A 20853-nucleotide genomic window follows, 5' to 3' on the forward strand; every position below is an offset into this window, starting at 1 on the left:
AACCTTTTTATTGACAGTGAATAGATATAAAATTATTTAACTGGATATTTCGAACACATATACAGTGTTCATCATCAGCAGTACCTTTCTTACCAAGAGGTTCTTTGTGCCCTAAATTATATGGACTTCCAAAGATACATAAGCCAAATCTGCCATTACGACCAATTGTTGCAAGTACAAAGTCACCAACAAGTGCTCTGAGTAAGTAGCTAGTGTTATTGTGTAAACCACTCATGTCTACACAAATTTCTTACATTAAGAATTCGTCAGAACTTGTAAAAAAACTAAAAGAAGTGGAGATTTCTTCAAATTCTATAATTTCAAGTTTCGACATAGTGTCAATGTATACGAGTATTGATGTAAAAGCCGCAGAAATTCTTCTTGAAAGAAAGATACTAAGAAATTTGGACTTAATTAGTGGTGAAACAGTTTTGGAAGTCGGTGTAATTATGAATTTAGTTAGGTTGTGCAACATGTTCTCATATTTTTTTCAACTCAGAGGGTTTTTTTTCGAACAAGTAAATGGTTTACCCATGGGGGCCCCTTTAAGTCCTTTATTAGCAAATTGTTTTGTAGAAAATATTGAAACAATAGCGTTAGATTCATACTTTTTAAAATATGAATTTTGGGGAAGATGTATGGATGACATAATTTCAGTATGGAATTATGGGGTGGAGGAATTAAAAAGTTTTTTAGAACATCTTAATTTTTGGGGAGGTGATTTAAAATTTACAATAGAATTAGAAGAGGACAATAAACTTCCTTTTCTGGATGTCCTTCTTTTAAAAAATGAAAATAGTCTGGATTTTAAGATTTACAGAAAACCTACTAACAATAACAGATTTTTGTCGTTTTTCTCCGGTCATGCTCGCCAAGTAAAAATTGGTTTAATCATATCCTTAAATGACCGCATTTTTAGAATTTGTTCTCCAAAATTTGTTGTGGAGGAATTATTGTTGTTAAAAGAGATTTTAATAAGTAATCATTATCCGGGTTGGTTAATTGACCAGACTTTTTCGAAAAGAAGGAAAAAATTTCTAGAATTTTCTGACGATATTCTGGAAACAACAGAAAAGAAAGATATTTTTCGTTCTCTACCATATGTTCCAGGTTTGAGTGAAAAACTTAAAAGAATTTTACAAAATAATGGCTTAAAGGTAGCTTTAAGAGGTAGTAATACTTTGGCTAGTTTTTTAAATTCTGGAAAGGATCGGACTTCCGTAGAGCAACAAAGTGGGGTTTATAAAATCCCATGTACTTGTGGAAGCTCTAATGATTGCTACAACATCATAATTCTATTTCATCGTCTTTAAAGCAAAATACCAAACCTGAAGATTTCACGTCGGCCCTCTCAGAACACATCTTTAATTTTCCGAATCATTTTATTTTGTTTGAAAATGTTTCTTTGATTTTTAGGGACCAAGGTTTAAAGCAAATTTTCAGGGAAACAATCGAAATTAAAAAAAAAAAATATTCAAGAATAATTCCATAAACAGAGATACAGGTGAATTTGGATTGAACTCAATTTATTATAATTTACTGAGGTCAAATAAAGTAAATATCACCTCACCTAAGAGCTATGACCTCTGTCCACTTAATATGTCAGATAATTCTAATGAACCGGAACCGAAAAGGTCAAATAGATTTACCTCCGCTGTTGCATTGAAAAAAATAAGAGCAATAAACTATATGTAATTAGTTTATTAGGTATAAATTTTATTTATTTTTATTCATGTCTTTTAGCTTTACTGCTGATGATGAACACTGTATATGTATTCGAAATATCCAGTTAAATAATTTTATATCTATTCACGGTCAATAAAAAGGTTTCATCCCTATTTTGAACTGTTTTACTTTCGTTTTCGATATTATTATGACGAGATGTATTATTTCTTTTATATCTTGTTTTAGGTGTATACCCCAACCTTACGAGCTCTGCTCTCCATTAGGGGATAATGTTTTTTTTTGTGCCTTTAAACGAATTAAATAAAGCAGTTATACAAGATGATTTAAAACAATGAACCAATGTAAATAAACAATATAAATAAATAAAGTAATTGTCTTAACATCGTTGGCCAAAATTTGCTTGGAATTGACAATAGCCGGAGCATCGATATTTACCAGTAGATCTTAAAATCCAATATGTACCACAGCACTCTAGTTTTATACCGACGATTTTTTTTTAAAATGGTGACCCTAACCCTCCAACAAAGAAGATGCCCGACCTCTAACAATTTATTATTACACGTACTTCCTTCTCCGCAACGGATATGGAACCAAATATTTCGTACCCCCCAATGCATCGGAAGCACGTGATATGCACAACAGAACTTTCAACTCGAAAGCAGAAACATGGCTTGATGGAAAGAAAGCTCGGCTTTGCAATTTCAGATAGTCTTCACCTATATAGACTCATGCATACTGCAGGCTCTGGCTTAATTCTCAGCGAAAACAATACTTTTTGGCCCTAGGCAAGAATTATGCGTTGCTTTCTAAAATATCATGTCATATTCATCCATCCGGCCTGTGGTCCACACTTTCCGTAAAAATCATGGAGATTAGACTCTAAGCACTTTCTACACATAAGCTGAAATCAGAAGACTTAAAAAAAGACAACATCAATTTGTCGTTCTTAAGCCATAAATAGGTAAATTTTCCTATTTTCTAATATTTCTGCCATTTTCAGCGTGTTTTCAATGTAAAAAAGAAAAAAAAATTGAAAAGAAAAAATTGAAAATCTAATTTAGTAGATGTTTACTTTCTCTGCATGCTCTATACCTCAGGAGACCAGGTCAAGTTAAATATTGAATCTTAAAACCTTAAGGACGGCGTTCGTAAAGTTCGTAAATTCGTTCGCAAAGTTTGTAAAGTTGCTTCGTTACCCTTCCGTAAACCTTTACGTGAGCAAGCATTAAAGTTAAACTTTAGTTAACTTTTTTTGTTAAGTTCATAAAGTTGACCAATAGGGAAAGAGTTCCAGAGCAAAACTTTTAAACAGATTTGGAAATGTGGAATCAGGAAACTGAAGATATGCTGATTTCTCAAATCTTCTAAAATATGAAAATATGAACTTTATAACTAACTTCCTTTTTATAAAATCTTAATAAGGGGGGAAATTGATGCCAGGTTTGCTTCTCACTCAATTGGACTATCTATCTTGGCTTTTTCTACAATTAGCCATGACTTGAGGCCCACAACTATTCCATTTTAGTTCATATTTTCACATAATTATTTATAATTCAGATTTTTCATATTTTCATATATTGTTTCATATTTTCTCCAAAATATGAAAGGCTTCAGATATTTGAATAGTTTGCAACTCAAAACGCACGTAAAGTACAAGGCTCATATGAGTGGTGAAAACTTTACTACGGAAACACAGTTGGTGAACGCCGTCTGAGCCGTCCTTTATTAGGCTTAATATCTGTAAAATCGTCGGAAAGTTCGTATTTGACGTTTCCAAACTTCTCAGATAATTGCAAAAAATTCTTTTCGGCAGAAGAAACAGAAAATGACCAAAACGACCTAGACTTCTCTCAACGAAATGATCAGCAGGACAATGTATAATCAGTCTAGACTTTAGTTCTTCTGATATATACTATCCTTCCGAACCTCTCTTTGAGAGTAGCGTAGTATACGGTTTGTGGCAATTACCACTGATATGTAAAAATGTCAGATACGATCTTTCGGCGGACATCAACAAAATGACACCTTTAAAACGCAAAAAGGCATTTACAGAACTTTTTCTTTGCATCCTTAGTACGAGTGGGCAAAAACAGCTAAAATTCGTAGAAGACGTAAGTCCTGTTTGAATAGGTGTTCATAATGTTACGAAATGTATAGTTTTATTACGTATTTTTGTCTCTAGCAAATAAACAAAAACAGAATGAGATCAATGTACGCTTGAATACCGAGTGTCTCAAAAGTAGCCGTACCCTAGTGAGAAGCTACGAATACATTTTTTTTTTCAAGCCGATTCCAATCATTATCGCTAAAACTGATTTACCCACTTCTTACTATAATCCTTGTGAGCCTGTCTAAGTACTCAAAGCTACTTTAGGTCAAAATCTGATAGCTCTCACTTATCATGATTGAAGACAAGAAAAAAAATGACAAGAAAATTAAGTGAAATTGATTAAACATAATTTAGCAGAAGCATAATTTAATTCAATTAAATTTAGCTCTGCAGTGATCAAGTTTGCTCAAATATGGATTAGCTAATTAAATTTAGTTTATATTAGTAGTATTATTACAGAATTAATTGGGCAAAAGGGTGGGGAATCAATGAACCTAGTTTGGAATTTAAAAACTTGGTGAATTTAGCAAAAATTATGGAAATAATACAAGTATGATGAGAAGAGCGGAGTAATTGTTGGGCACCTTGAAAGCAAAGGTATAAAAAAAAAACAAGTGAATTTACATCTAATTATAAGGTTAAATATAAATTAGCTCAGTTTCGGTTTATTTCAGTTTTAGTTTTTAACGTGTTGGAATTTTAGCGTTTAATGTTTTGATTTAACGTTATTGTTGTCTATCATGTTGATAAAGCTTTAAACTTTTTAGTTCCTTTCTTCTTTTCTTTCTCCAGTCATGAAGACAGACCACGAGTGTCTGTTAGAAATAATAGACAACCTTTTTTGTTGGCATTAACTCGTTTTTGGAGATTTAGAAAAGTTAAATTTTTCGTGGCATAGAGATATCAAACGAGTTTTAATACTAATTAACAATTTTAACAATTTCATTTATCATAGCTGGAGAAAGATTTGATAATGATTATTAATATAAACATTTACCTTATCTAATAGCTAAGATACTTAGTACGGACCCTTCCAGCCAAAAATTTACCAAATGAAAGGGCCCTAGGAGAAAAAAAAAATTAAAGCCTGAAACTAGGGTATAGCCACTTCTGAGATATACCCTGTTATAAAATTAAATCGAAGCTTCTTCGATGACATCTATTTCTCGTCTTTGATTATATGGATGTGTCATTTTCAAGGACCCATTTCTGACGGAACTGTGCCTGTATAATCTGTGGTCAGTTTTCTGGCCAAGTTTGAATATAGACCAGCGTCGCCCTCTTTTTTCGTTGGTAATCTGTGCAGTCTCCTTGTGCTTTTTGAGGTTGTTTTCATATTCACTTAAGACCAAGCAGTTTTCTACCTGAAAATGAAGGTATTGTTATTGGCCAATCTGCAAGAATTTCTTCAAGAATATTTAAAGAGTAGGAAGACGGTTCAAATAAAGCCTCGGTAGCCGTGGGTGTGACCAGGAGGAAGGCCCTTTCCCGAGAAGCAAGTAGACATTAAAAGGTGTATAAAAATGGGATAATGAGAAATATTCCCACTTAAATCTTGGTAAAAACGCAGCTTCTGGTAGCATTTACACTCCCCCGCCCCTTGTGAAATTTAATGGCGGCTCTTATGTTTGTAGGTCTGTAGTATAAATTAATATTCCCTAAAATTTCTATCCAGATTAACTTAGAAGAATTCAAAATGTATTTACTAAAAAGAAAGAAAATATGCAGCGCAATTATATGCCTCAAAACGTTTTAAAGGTAACACACATGTTATATAAATTTTTAGTTGCGTTAATTAGCAACTTCTAATCCAAGCACTTCTACCTTAATATTGGATGTACCTTATTTCTCTTATTGACTCAATGACCTTCAAAAACCATTTAACTTTGTTAACTACAATATATTACAAAAGAAAATTGTTACTGAGTACAATAGTAATTCCTTCCTTGTGAAAATGGTTTCCTCCTTTTTATCAAGTAGATAACAGGTAGTCAAATATCAGAATTATTATTCCAGTTCCCTCTTTATCTACAATGGAGAACCCAATGCACTCTCCTAGGTCTCCTCCTTTTTTTAGTTATGACTAACAGCCCCACTAAGGAATTTCCTCCCCAGTTTTAACACTATTTATTGATTGTAAGTCGTTTCCCAAATAACGGGCGATTGAGGCCTTTGGAATGTTGTTTTTATTATTGCCATCTTATGGAAATAAACGGAATTTGAACTTGAGATGAAAATTTGTGGATGACCTAGCTTTTGCTGAAACCTGCTATAGAAATTTAATAAGCAGTCCTATCAGCACCCTCAGTGGCATTGAAGACGATGCCTCGAACATAGATATGAGAGTAAACTCCCCTTAACCAATGATAATTCCAATGTTTCCTTAAAACACCACACTGTTTTATTAATTTTTATCCCCCCGTGATTTATATGTCCTCCTATAGATTAATTGGTGTCACAATCTTTTCTAATTTAAAGTGGGATATCTACTTCCATCTAAAGCTTCTAAATATATTTAGTGTTTCCCCTTCCCATTTTTTAAAGATTTATATTTCCTTTGTCCGCCTGCTTTTTGAAAAAGCTTGTTTAGTTTGGCACCATGGCATCACTAGCGAAGAAAATATTTAATCCATCCAAATATCAGCCTTGGCAATAATTTTCAAAGAAGCTACTCTAAAAAAAAAAAAAACCTGACACGGAAAATATTTTCCCAAAAGACACTCTCCACTCAGATTCTGCCCGCCTCGCACTGTTTCTGAGCCCGTTCCTATCTTGTTCCCCATTCTTCGCTTCACCTCTGTATATGAAAAAATGTTTGTCTCCTTCATTAAAGAAAAAATTATCAAAACATCCTGCTAGTTTTCCTCTCTTATTATTTGGTACTGGTGTTGCTCGTTCACTTGTTTTGCCCCCCCCCCCCGCTTTCTTCTTGTAGGTCCGTTTAATATTTTTATATTATTAGCTAATGATTTTTTTAAATCTTTAACGTTTTTTATCTTTCAAACTGAATTTAATCACTTTGTATTTTAATTACTTTGGCTAAGGAATTTATATTAATTTTGATGTTGTTGTTTTGCCATTGTTGGCCAGTTTTTTTTGGTTTTCTTGTTTTTTTTTTCATTATCTTGCTTGTTTTCTTATCTTATGACTCCAAAATTTACTTTCGGCCCTTCGGGGCTTGTAACAGAATTTTTTCGAAACAAATATCCCATCTTATCTTAATAGGTCTTTCAGACATCCCTTCAACCAAATCTATAAGCCCTCATAATCCTAGAACTAAGATAATGATGTCAGAAGCTACAGCAATGACAGCTGTCAAGTATGGTTCCAAAATGTGAATGCTTCCAAAAGTTGAATGCTAGATTTTTACAGAGAAATGTTCTAAAGACAATTCTAGGAACTATTTTGAGCGTCAGTAAATCAAAGAATTAAATTCTTTGAAAAATGTGGTTCAATACTATTGTCTGTAGTTGTAATGAATTTTCCGGAGAAACGGTAAAAAGATAGTTGCCTTTTGAGTGACAGTTTATCAGGTAATTAAATTCTACCAAAAATATTGCTTAGTCCCATCGTCTAGGGCTATGATGAAGTTTTCAGAGGATCCATGGAAAATTTTTATTACCCTTTTGAGTGACAATAAATAAAAATTATTATATTCTCTGAGGCCAACCTGACTCTTATGCATAGTAATCGTAGATGGTAATAAGCTTACCTAAACTATGGATGTCAGGTAATTAATTTTTTCAAACGATACTTTCGACAGGACCTGTGTATTATTATTTAAGAATTAACGACGCTTCTTGACTACTAAGGTCCCTGCGTCGGCCCTGCAGTGCATTCCTGCAGCGTGTTTCGATCTCTGGGTCCCGTATTACCAAGCTAAGGTCAAATCCACTGCGCCACCACAGGACGACAGGACCTGTGCTTATCATTTAGGTTCAAATTCAACTCTCTTGCCGGACAAGAGCTAAAATTGCCGGGCAGGACCTACTAGAGCTAAAATTAATGTTTCAAAGGATAAGTCTAAGGACAGTTTTAGGTATCTTTGTGAGAGAGAGCAAATACAAAAATAAATTCTATAAGAAACGTGGCCCGTTCCCAAGTTCTAGAGCTATAAGGAAAATGAGGTTAAAGGTGGTCAGGTTACGTTTTCTGGATTAAATTACTAATTATTAAACATCGCACTTTTGGCGCTAAATCTGAGGCTTATAAACCCAAGACTTTCCTCAAATAGGGTGGCCAGAGGCTAAGAGAGAAGATTAGCAGCTCACTGGAACTTCATGACAAAGAATTTAAGAGATTAATATTATAATTTCATAGTCAGTCCTGTCCGTCAGTTTCTAAAACAGAAACATGACAAAGAATTTAAGAGTGGAGCTGTGAACTGAGTGAATTGGAGGAAAAGCGTGCATTTGTGTCTTGCCACATCCTCAGCTATCTTGTTGCTATGTTAATTGGCTAGCACAAAGAAAATGGACAACTTAAAAATCACCAGCATTATTTGGCGTTCAGTGTTTCGAGACGTTTTTTTTAGCGTAGTAATAAAGCAAAGTTAGTGTAATCAGTTTAGTTGGCAACATAAGTTTGGCATTGGATCTAGCTTTCTAAGATGATGAGACAGATTTCGGACCCCTCTTGATTTCATAGTCAGTCCTGTCCGTCAGTTTCTAAAACAGAAACAATATGGAGTTTGAAAAAAATGCCAAGAAACAAAAATACTAGATGACGCTGGTGTTTGTTTTATGTCAACACCAGCACCAGTTTCAACCCTTGTAAGTTACCATACTCATTGGATTCATAGTAATAACTGAAGGAATGATACACAAAAGGAGTTTTACAAGTCTGGGAAAGAACTGGAAAATATGTTTAGAGTTTTTAACAATTTGCAACTATTATAACGACAAATTGTTTATACGAGGAAGGTTCTCATAGGCATCAACGATACTATAAAAAAAATACTTGATATAAAGAGATACATTTACCATCTGCTTCTATGTTGAGAAAAGGGGATAATGTATTCTATGAAACTTCTAATTATATTTTGAACCAAAGAAGATTTAAAAAATAGAATTGTTCTTTTTTTTAAATAAAAAAGATATAATGAGAGAGAATATAGATTTATTGATGGATTTATAGATTTATAGATTTAGATTTATAGATTTATTGATATATTGATAGATTTATTGATAGATAGCTTGTTAGATTTATTGATATTTGGTTGGAAGTCAAATGGCTGCAGTCATCTTTTTTCAGGCACTTTGTTATTGTGATTGTTGTGAATGGTGGTTGTTATGAGTGGTGGAGTATGAATGGTGGTATGTTAATTTTGTATATAGTTTGTTTTTCAGTTGTTCATGTGTCGGTTCATTCAGGTCAGTCTGAATTATTGTAGCTGTTCTGTTCTCAATCATTTTTTCGTAATTATGACAGAAACATAACAGATATACGAAAAATGCAAAAGAAAAAGATGAGTTTAGATACGATATTTGAAAAATGTATATTTTTCACCTAAAAAGGGTACCTAGGTAAAATACTAGGTAAAATAATCACGTATAATTTAGGATCTCTGGTTAGACTCTTCTGAACTACCAGAATTCAAAGGCGGTTAAAATCTGGAAGGAACAAATTTTGAAGCACACTGAACAACAGAAAAAACAGAAATTCTTTTTAGAAATTCTGCAAAAATAGAAAAAATAATTTACGTTACCATAATTATTTCTTAGGCAAATAGATATTTATCCGGACTCTATAATATGTCGAACAATATTAACCTATTTTTATGACCTTTTCTCAATTTTCCGACTTTACAGCCTAATTTTTAAAATGACCAAATACCAAGTGGCAAGGTGCTTAAGAAATTACGCTCTATTTGCCAATTGACTTAAGAAATAAAGATTTTCTCGCGGAAGTGAAGAACGAGCTTGAAACTTAAAGCGAAAAAAGGTCAATACTGTGCAGATTACAAAATATACATCTACAAAACTAACTTAAATATAATGAACCGTGATGTTTCGCAGTATCTGTAGAATTCTAAAAACGAACTACTGCTACTAGTAAAAACTCACTGAATCCCCCAGTCACCTGAGGTCAACACAACTACGCACTTTCCTTCTCCCTTACAACCTGTTCAAAGCTTCCCTCTTTACGCCCTTCCAGGAAGATTACATTTCCCTTAAATATTTTTTATGACATTCTCCCACCCAAACCGGGGACGGCCTGCTTTTTATTTATTTACCTGAGGACAACACAACTACGCACTTTTTTCGTTCCTCGCAACCTGTTCAAAGCTTCCCTGTTTACGCCCTTCCAGGAAGTTTTCATTTCTCTTAAATATTTCTTTATGACATTTTCCCACCCCAACCGGGAATGACCTGCTTTTTATTTGGCCCTAGACGGTTGTTCAACAAGGACAACCAAACTTTCTCTGATTTTAGCCTTAGAAAGCGGGAAGAACAACAGTTTTCGTACAGGCTACTGTTTGAGATACTTTCAGTCAGTCTGGTATCCAAACAATTTGTAGGCAATTTCTAAGGAAAACATCTAACAAATATTCCTCCTTTTTTTTGGAGTGCCTACGATTCAGAAGCATATTTGACCACTGTTGTCACTGTAGCTTTCAATATTCTATTTTGGGTTTGCAGGCTTATCTTCCTTTTCTTCCAAACATTTTTCAACTGCGAAAAAAACACTCTGAGCCCTGGCTATTCCACTTCTAACATCTTTACTGCATCCACTGTCTTTACTAGTAATTATAATTAGGTAAGTAATGCTGTCCACTTGATCGATTTTCCTATTATCCAACATCACATTTTCACCTTCACTTATTCCTAGTCTTAGCGACTTAGTCTTCTTAACAGTAATTTTCAAAGCTATTCTAGCACCCTGAACTCGCAAAACCTCTAAAAGTTCATTCATTTTACTAACAGTTTTACTTAGGATGCTTAAATCATCAGCATAATTTTAGTCAAAAAGAATTTTGCTTCCGTATTTGCTTCCACGTTCACCCATTGCCTTTGCTGTGCTTCTTAAGACCAAGTCCATCAAAATGATCAATATAAATAGGGATAGAAAGTAACCCTCTTTAACTACTGACTTAATACGAAACTAGCTAATAACCTCATTTCCTACTTTCATACTCTGTATTTTGATACTTACATCATACTTATGATAATGCCTCTATCATTCTTATCACCTTTCTTATAGAGCGGTTTAGTTAGGGTTTTCCTAAAGTCGGTAGGTACTTATTATCATATTCCCTGTCTTCAGGAACTTATTTCTAGCCTTATAACATCCACATTTAAGAAACTTATTCGCCACGCTATCAGCACCTAGGGCCTTATTATTTTTTAATCCTTTAAGAATAATTTTTCCCCATAAAATAAATCTTCCTTCACATCCAAAGTACATCCAATTTATTAACATGCCAGTAAACGGTTTTAATACTATGCTGTCTGGCTGCATCTTCCAGATCTTTGCCAATTTTTATTAATGACCTCCTTTTTGCATTTCCTTCGTTCATATTTTAATGCTTTTTCCACTTCCTTCACATTCCACTTATTTACATAATGCTCAGATCATATGATACATGAATTGTATGGTACTTATACATAATAATGTAATAGATTGATACATAATTGTAATAGATTCTATTGCCCAAACAATTCGCGTACAAGCTCCCCCTCCTCTCTTTTAAAAATAAAGCATTTTCACTAATATTCCTAGCTCGGTTCCTAACTTTTTTCCCCTAAGACACAGTCAGCGACTTCACAAAATATTATCCTAAATTGTTCCATTCATCTTCAACATTGTCAAATTTTAAACTCCTGAGTTTAGTATTCAACTGTTCCAGGAGAGTTTCTCCCGAATTCTAAGCCTGGAATCTACCAACGTCAAATCTTCCCGGAAGGTAGTTACACTTTCTAAATTTCATTTTTAAATTAACCCTAGACACTACTAAAGGGTGATCGTTAACCGCACTCCCATATACCCTAGTATCTTGTTTTCATCCTGCCAGTCTTTGGTGTACATAACATAGTCAGTAAGATTACCTGTCTTAGCATCATATTAATTCATGCCCAAATACTGCACTGGTTATAACTTGATTGTTTTACCTAAAAAATTGCAGCAGTCTGTAGCCATTACTATTTTCTTTTCCTACATCAAATTTGTCTAGGCTAGGATACAATCTATCAGGAGCTGATCTAGAGCAAAATATTGAGGGGAAGGGCAATGAGACAAGGGTGCCAATGATCAAATCTTGGGGCGGGGGGCAATAGTGACAAAAGTGCTAATAATTGACCAAATTGACATATTTATTTTAAGAAAAGAGTGAAAAAAAACACGGAAAGAGGGCGCCGGAAAAAATATTTGGGGGCCCAGGGTCCACCCCGGCCCCCTGGATTCACCAGTGCCATTCATTCCTATTGTTACCGAAATGGGCATTAAAATATCCCAAGAAAAACAACACCATACCTCTACTTGGGCGCCTGTCTATTTTGACCTACAGCTGGAAGTAAAGTTCGTATGAGTTACAACTATGTCGGCCAGTCGGTTCTGCAAAGACATCTAATACTATGACTGATACTCTCCAATTTTGGTCATAAAATGAACAACTAGTATTCTATTATCAATTCCTTCCCAATCTAAACGAGACCTAGCACATTCCTTATTCCTGTTGAGCCCTGCTCCCTGTCTATGAACCCCATCCTTACTATCTAATTGAATAAAGTCTATATCCCCTAATTTCATATTTTTTTACCACTGGATATGAGTTTCTAAAACTTCTAATAAGTCCTGTTAAAAGTGTCTGAATTCATCAGTCAGAATGTCGATACGATAGTAATTTTCAAAGTTATAACATTCCAAGCTGCTATTTTCATATTCTTTAAATCATTGAAATTATTTTGGCCTCAGGAAAAGCAATGGTCCCAGAACCAGTGCAGGACTGGGACTAAAACGTCTTCTCAACTCTACACGAAGCGCTTAAGCAACCTTGGACAGACAACCTTAAGCCTATTACTTTCATTTCAGTAGGCATTCAGGGCTACAAATATTGTGCTACAGAAAGGTAACCCGTAATAGATAAGCTAACTAGGAATATATTTTTCAGCTCAAAAAGCACACCGAAACAAACCAAACCCAGAAGAACTATTTATTAATCATAATCCAGTGCAAATGTTTTGTCGTTTACTAGGCTATAATTTTATCGAGGGGTGCCACTCATTAAGGTTACCCTGTAGCGCTGATTTGGTTAAAAAAAGTAGTGAAAGGTCCACCTTGATGCCACTATGAGGTCACGGAAGCAAGGAATTTTCTATCGGAGATAGGGATGGAGAAAGGAACCTATGACAGAGAGGAGACCCCAAACCGTCTCATAGTACCAACAGCTCCAAATAAAAAACTTACGCTTTAATGAAAAAAATGACCTAAAAAATAGAATATTCTCTTAGGATAAGAAAATTCTATGAACAGCGTCCACATAAAACAAAAACTATCTAATAAGTCTCTGAATAGCCTCTTACTGACCATATTATTAACAATTTCTATTCTCCAATTATTTTTCTCCAAAAAACTCTAGCAAGCTCATTTTCAATAAACTATAGTTTCCCGAATTCTACACATAACTGAAAATACTAAACTGACAAATATTCACATGGAGAATGTCATATTGACAAGCCCAAAGCAGGAATGCCAAACCACTACATGGAAAAAAGTTACCTAACTTTTTTTTAATGAATTATAAAATCGAGAATAATCCTCAATTTTATAATGAATCCAATGGCTAGATCTGCATGGTACATTTTCTTCATAAGATGTCGGGGAGACAGGACCAAAAATATTCTAGAGCCTCTAGCTCAAAGACTACAATTAAAAAGGGCATTATATACCCAAATGAAAATAAATTTTCTTATATCACACGGCAGCTTTGCTGGTTATATTCCTATTTCTTACTTCCGCCTATTCTTGGAGACTCTAACTGGAATATTCAAATCTTTAAACATGGACTATTCTCACAAAAAAAATTCAAAATTTTATTTTTTATTTCCCTTGTAAGAGGAAAATGTTGCAAACGGTCAATTGCTTTAAATCACGGCACCTATTTAGGTCATAATCCTATTCTTTACATTCACTTCTTTTTGGAGCCTCTAACACGAATATTCTTAGCGTCATAATTAATCCAAAATGGCTTTTCCATAAATTTAATTTATATTAAGGTTTATATCAAATCAGGCTGTTCCCACGAAAAAATCAAAACCTTATTTTTAGCTCCCTTATAAAGGTAAAAATGTTGAAAACGGTCAATTGCTTTAAATCACGGCACCTATTAAGGTGAAATTCCTATTCAATACCTCCGCCTCTTCTTGGAGCCTCTAACTTGAATATTATCAGTGTGGATTAATGCGCTGGATTTAGGATTTCTTGTCCGAGAGGGCGAGGGTTTGAATCCTAATGCGCCCAATTATTTGGTTTGAGACACGGGTCAGTGGCGTAACTCTGCAAGCTCAGCCAGAATCGACCCAGCTCTAAATTGGTACCTGAAGAAATCTGGGGAAGGTAAACAGGAATGGTGTACGAAAGCACACGATAGTTGGCCTCAACCCCCCGTTAAACTTCCTGGCTGAAGAGCCAAGAAATGAAGATCGACACCGCCGGTAGGGACTGTAGAGTCCAATGCCGTATTCTTTACCTTTCATTATTAATTAAAACTGTCTTTTCCAAAAACCTAACTTATATCAAACTTCACATCAAATCTTTAACCATGGGATGTTACGAAAAGATTCAAAACCTTATTTTTAGCTCCTTTATAAAGGGAAAATGTTGAAAACGATCAATTGCATTAAATCCCGGCACCTATTTAGGTGATATTCCAATTCAATACCGCCATCTCTTCCAGGAACCACTAACTCGAATATTCTCAGCGTCATTATCAATCTAAACTGTCTTTTCCAAAAATCTAATCGGACAATATGTGGTAACGAACTGTAAGTAAGGAGCGACCCGGCTCAATAGTAACCAAAACTCTAAAAAAGGGAATTTTGATACCAATAGACACATCAAAACAATCGGAGTTTTGTTCTGATTCAAAATAAATAAGCTTTATCAAGTTTAATCATACCCATAAAATTTACGAGCCTGAGAAAATTCGCCTTATTTTCAAAAAAGAGGAGAAAACACCCCCCCCCCCGCATAAAATTCCAAGAATCTTAATGAAAATCAAATTATCAGATTCAACGTATTAGAGAACCCCACTGCAGAAGTTTCAAGTTCTATCTGAAAAAAACGTGGAATTTTGTATTTTTTGTCAGAAGAAAGATCATGGATGCGTGCTTATTTGTTTGTTTTTTACCCAAGGAGGATCGTATAGACCTAGTGGTCCTAGAATATGGTGAGAGCGAAATTAAAAACGAAAGAAAATTAAAAGTTCTACCGCCCTTTTAAGTGACCAAAAAAAATTGGAGGGTAACTAGGCCCCCTCCCACGGTTATTTTTCCTTAAAGTCACCAGGTCAAAATTTTGAGAAAGCTATTTTGTTCAGCATAGTCGAAAAATCTAGTAACTATGTCTTTAAGGATGACTTAGCCCCCCACAGTCCCCGACGGAAGGGCTGTAAGTTGTGAACTTGGCCGATTGTTTACGTGTAGTATAGGTTATTGCGAAGTATACAGACGTTTTCCGAGGGATTTTTCTATGGGGGGTGGGGGTTATTTTGGGGGAACTTTCCACGGAGCGGGGTATTGACAAGAGGGCGAACACCCTCACATATGCAATAATGTCTGTCCGTTTTAAGTTTTTATGTTGCTCCTTACTTTCAGTTTAAAATACTAGTTTTAAAAAAAATTAATTTATATTAAACTTCACACCAAATGTTTAAATATGTGCTGTTCCCCACGAAAAATTCAAAATCTTATTTTTAGCTCCACTATAAAAGTGAAAATGTTGGAAACGCTAAATTGCTTTGAATCACGTCACCTACGCAGGTCATATTCTTATTCTTTACCTCCACCTGTTCTTGGAGCCCTTAACTCAAGTATTCTAAGCGTCATTTTTAATCTAAAATTCTTTTCCTGAATTATGACTTAAATTGAATTTCACGTAAAGCTTGAGGCAACAGAAGCACCCAATTGTGGGGTATATGGCAGATTGACACGGCCCTCAAAAAACAAAAACAAAAAACAGATGTTCCATCGTTGCCTAATCATAAGGCTTTTTTGTCATTGGTTTCGGTGCAACAATAATTATTACCATATTTTGCAGTTGCAATTCATCTTGGTCTTCAGAATGATCTCGTTCTTACTTGTACTTGTGGCGGGAATCAGGACTTCCATGTTGCCCTGCATCAAGGATCTTAAAGACCTGTTTGAACCTTGTCCTGCAGTCAGTTTTTTTTGCAAGCAGAAGCCATTGGGTGGTCCATCTGTGACCAAAATTTCTGAGCCCCTCCCCCCCAATAGGTTTATAATCTGATTTAATCTTTAATGATTTATGACCTTGGAAGATCTACTAGTTCAGAGGTATGGGAATAAAAAAAAACAAAAAAAAAACTAAGAATTTGGGGCAATTACAGTTTGGGCACTTACTGGAAACTTTAGGGGTTAAGATATAGATTCTAAGATATAGATGATAAGATTTTAGGGGGGAAGAATTTAGGGGTTAAGAAATTTTAGGGGTTAAGGAATAGTTTAGCAATAATATATAGCTTAGTAATTAATTGAGATTTTTGAGTTTTTCTTTTAGAAGTGTCAGGTTACCAAATATGGCAAGGCGTTAGAAAGAATGGTAGTATCATGCTTTCTGGATTTTACAATGTAATTTTATTCCCGCCAAAATACGGATGTAGTCTTTTATGTCACATACAAAAAGATTGCCAGCACAAAGATGGGCGCTGTCATTCACCCGAATCCATATTATAAGCAGTAAATAAATATATTCTTGGGAAGAAAGGGGGTTTAAGAGTGACCTTTACCCCCCCCCCCTCATACTTCCTTTTATATTTATTTGCTGGAAAATTAAGAGCTATTATATTTGGGTGTAAGATTACACTTTTTGAGGTTCAGGGGCACTCCCCCTAACTAAACAAAAATTCAAATTTCCTAAAAGCTGTTAGAATTCTTCCGATAAAGCACTTCTGATGTCAAATTCGTTGTTTTTGACTTTGGGGAGGGGGTTATAGTGTGTTGCATCGGGGACACATGAACTTATTACTCCTTGGCCAGTTTTTGGCTATTCTATGGTAATTATCTTGGCCTAATGCAAATTTTCACAGAAAACTATCGTGTCATTTTCGAGAAAAGTTTAAAAAAAAAAATACATATTTGCAATTATGGTTTGTTTAATAAGATAAGATACTAATGTTGTTGCATAATTACGTGGTTCCACACCAACTAATAAGGGGAGGGTCCTTCAATTTATTTCTGGCGGAAGAGTAGTCCTAAATAGAGACATCAATTGGGGGGGGGGTCGTTGACAGGCAGTTGCCCCATATATTTACCCCTCCCTCTAAATTTGATTTTTTTGTATTAAAATATTGGCCTTTTTGAACAGTCATTGGCACTACCCCCTGGATTGTGAAAAATACATTTTCGTCCGTTTCGCCCCTTGTCCAAAGCTTCAAAAACTACAGTTCCAAGTCAAAATCTTCAATTTTCCATGGAAGGTACGCCAATTCGATGTGAGGGAAAAAATTATCAAGCCTCCCTTACCTTCATTTGGAAGAACTTGGACTTTATATGCATTAAGCGGGCAATATGGGTATTGAGGCGAAGGAAAAGGAAGCTGACGATCTTTCTTTTATTGCATAAGCTTCATCTTTTTACTGAAAACGATTTTTTGAAATCAAATTATTGTGATGAAAAAATTCAAATTTAGCGAAAAAGGGTAAGGTTTATGAGAGCCTTTCAAATACTTTTTCAAAAGTAAAAGACATTTTTCAACTGATAGCCACTAAGAATACCAGTTAAAATAAAAACTATTTTAAAATTAAAAGCAGGATTCCTGGAGGTTTAAAATAAGTCAGAAATAAAATAATTTTAAGGCTTGTATGGGCCTCATTTCCAGGTGAACCAATTTATTTTTCCATTTTTTCTGGATTCGAGTTGCTATCTAAAAGATTTCATTTTCTAGCAATTCGAAACAAAACACTATTCGGCCCAATTTCAGCCAAAGCAAGTGTTTCTTTGATTTTTTTTTTGGGCGTATTTTGGTCTCTTTAACCGAAGGATTTACGGAAACAAGTTTTAAACGGTTCTGAGAAAACTACCCTAAATGAGGCCCTATTTTTGGACAAAAATGCTTGAATTCTTTTTTTTTGGATTCAGTTATGTTTTTTACCTTGTCACAGGATGAGATTTCGTCATCTGGATCAATATTCATTTCAAAGTCAAATTCATCAAAAAGGTGCTCTGGAATATCCATATCGGCAATACCCTCTTCAGAAATGCATGTAAGCTCAGGTACTAGAGGGTCCCCAAACTGTCCACCAAGAGCTAAAAAAGAATGAAAATTTTAACACGACAGATTTATTTACAAGTACCTTGAGAATACATCGCTATTACTATTTTTTCAGGATTTTCAACTTATCAAAATAAAACATGTGCATACTACTACTACTACTATTACTACTACTACTACTACTACTACTACTACTACTACTACTACTACTACTACTACTACTACTACTACAACTACAACTACTACTACTACTACTACTACTACTACTACTACTACTACTACTACTACTACTATTGAACTAAACAGAGCAGTATTCTGTGAACTTTCTAGTTCTACTCGCGTCGTCTTTCAAAGTAGAACACTAAAGAAGTTAGGGCGTGAGGAGTTTTCTTTCCCATACTTTGTGATCTGGTATTTTCAGGGATGTCGGTTATCCTTGGGGATAAAAATTAGAGCAATAACTATAGGATAAAAGGACTCTTCTTTCACACGGAAGCAGTATTCAACTTCTAGATTGCATATGATAACGCATCCTTTCATTTTTGAATTTCAAATCTGAGAGGTGCTAAGACCCCTCTTTTCTGTAGAAGCAGTAAGCAGCTTCCAGATTTCCTAGGGTAGCAGCAGTTGTCATTTTTAATTTTTAGACAAAATAAACCATGTTCTGGCCGTAAATTTTTTTCCCAAAACCTAGGGCCAAATATTAAAAGCATTTTGAAAGCTTAAAATTGATTAAAAAGCATTTTAACTACTTCTAAAATTTTAATTAGAACTTTTAAGTATTTTTTGACGTGTCCAACCCCCTTTCAAATTTTAGAAGCCACAGAAGTTTTATTAGAATATTTTGAAAAACAATTAAAATATGCTTCATCCTTGAAGCTAAATGAAAATATACAGATTTGTATGGGCTAGTGCTTGGACACCACCCCCTTGAAATCGCCAAGGGAGCCTTACGGATCAAGAAAAACTTGATAGAAGTTTCATAAGCCAAATCTTATGTAATATAGGATTACTCTGACCGAATTTCTGCCGTTGATACATTTTTGGCTTTGGGCGTATTTTTTTTCGGACAAAGCTTTCAATTTTCGATGAAAACACTCATTGAAAGAAAATTCACAAAACTTTATTTGGACTGACGTCATGATTTTCTTCAAAAACTTCCTTTCAACAGCTATCAGTAGCATCAATTTGAAAAAATATTAGGGGTGGGGCAAACTTTTTTTCAAAAACTAGGAGGGTGATTTTATTTTTTCAACTTTTTCAATGAAAACACTGAAAATAAGTATTTACCAATGAAAATTGCAAAAAAGATGTTTTTGAAATCTAAAGGGAAAGGGGGGGGGGGGTGAGTGGGCAAAAGCTTTAGGGGGTGAATCCTCCCCTGACAGTGGCAACAATGGGCTGGAAGGGTTAATTTTCCTCCTAGATTATTTTGCCCCCACCCCTATATTTTGTAAAACACCTCTTACTGGTATTTTCTTTGAAAATTACCCTTATTTGGCATTTTCGTTGAAATATACGTTTTTCGGTATTTCCATAAAAAACCCTGTTTGATATTTCCATTGAAATAAAAGCAAAGTGCTTTTTTTAAATACGAAAATTAAATTAATTTGTCAAATTGTAATCATTTAAATATTCTTAAAATACGAAAAAACATTTTTCGATGAAAACATCCAAAATAAAAGGTTTCCAAAATCTGGGGGAGGGGAATGGGAATCTAGAGGGGATAGTTTCCACCTGACCTCCCAATTAATGCTCCTAAACCCCTGGAAGTGGAATGTTCTTCTCATCTGGATAAAAAATAGCTAAAATACATAATGTCCCGCAACTCATGGCAACCGTAATTTTGATTACAAACAACTCAATTTAGTATTCAAATATTCTTCAAGTATGAAGATTTAGAATCTAACAATATGATTATACAATATTTAAAATCCAGATTACATGCCGTGAATATTAATGATTATATTTGGATTTAATATTTGTATTGCAGTTAATTCACATATTAAATACTTAGTTGAGAACAGTTACCGTCAAAGAATAATAGCCAAGACCACAAAAATTATTCAAGTATAAATAGAAGCAGTTAGATACCAGTTTTTTTTACTGTTATCTTAAGCTATAAAAGTCTATAAGCTTACCAGCTAGAGATGTTTGATTGATGATCGCCAAGGGAGCCATTAGATCGTCTTCATCAGCAAAAGAGTCTCGGCGAATAGATTCCTAAAAATAAAAAAAATGAGAGAATTTTAAAAGAAAGTAACACCATTTAAATTAATCACTTAAAAAAATCAGAAGGAAAACTTTTTAAAATAAAGTAATGTGCCATTTCAAACATATAACCAGCAGAAATAAAGATCTATAATGATTCAAACTCATTATGACTAGAAACTACTATTAAAGAATAAATTAAACCCAAAATAAACAGAAATTAGAATAAATGACTATGTCAAACATACAAATAACAGATACTGATGAATAAATAAATCTTAAAAGTCAAACTAAAAACCCACAAAATTTGCTTCAAGCAGATTTGTCTACAGTCCCTTTCCCCTCCCCTAACCGTAAAAGTTCAAAGTCTATGTCGTCAGTTGCATTTATTGAAAAAA

The 20853-nt window shown here is 34.4% G+C and overlaps 1 protein-coding gene across 1 annotated transcript in view; it reads right to left on the reverse strand.

Moving 5' to 3' along the window:
- Positions 1 to 3828: 3828 nt before the first annotated feature.
- LOC136043799 (uncharacterized) overlaps positions 3829 to 20853 on the reverse strand; it is a 28532-nt gene continuing 11507 nt past the window's right edge. The window contains exons 3-5 of the mRNA XM_065728717.1: positions 20386 to 20467; positions 18125 to 18279; positions 3829 to 5160 (exon numbers count right to left, since the gene is read on the reverse strand). Coding sequence (XP_065584789.1) covers positions 4930 to 5160; positions 18125 to 18279; positions 20386 to 20467 — 468 coding nt within the window. The 3' untranslated portion in view covers positions 3829 to 4929. The remainder of the gene's footprint in view (positions 5161 to 18124; positions 18280 to 20385; positions 20468 to 20853) is intronic.

This window comes from Artemia franciscana, chromosome 2 (assembly GCF_032884065.1).
Source record: "Artemia franciscana chromosome 2, ASM3288406v1, whole genome shotgun sequence".
Taxonomy (NCBI): Eukaryota; Metazoa; Arthropoda; class Branchiopoda; order Anostraca; family Artemiidae; genus Artemia; species Artemia franciscana.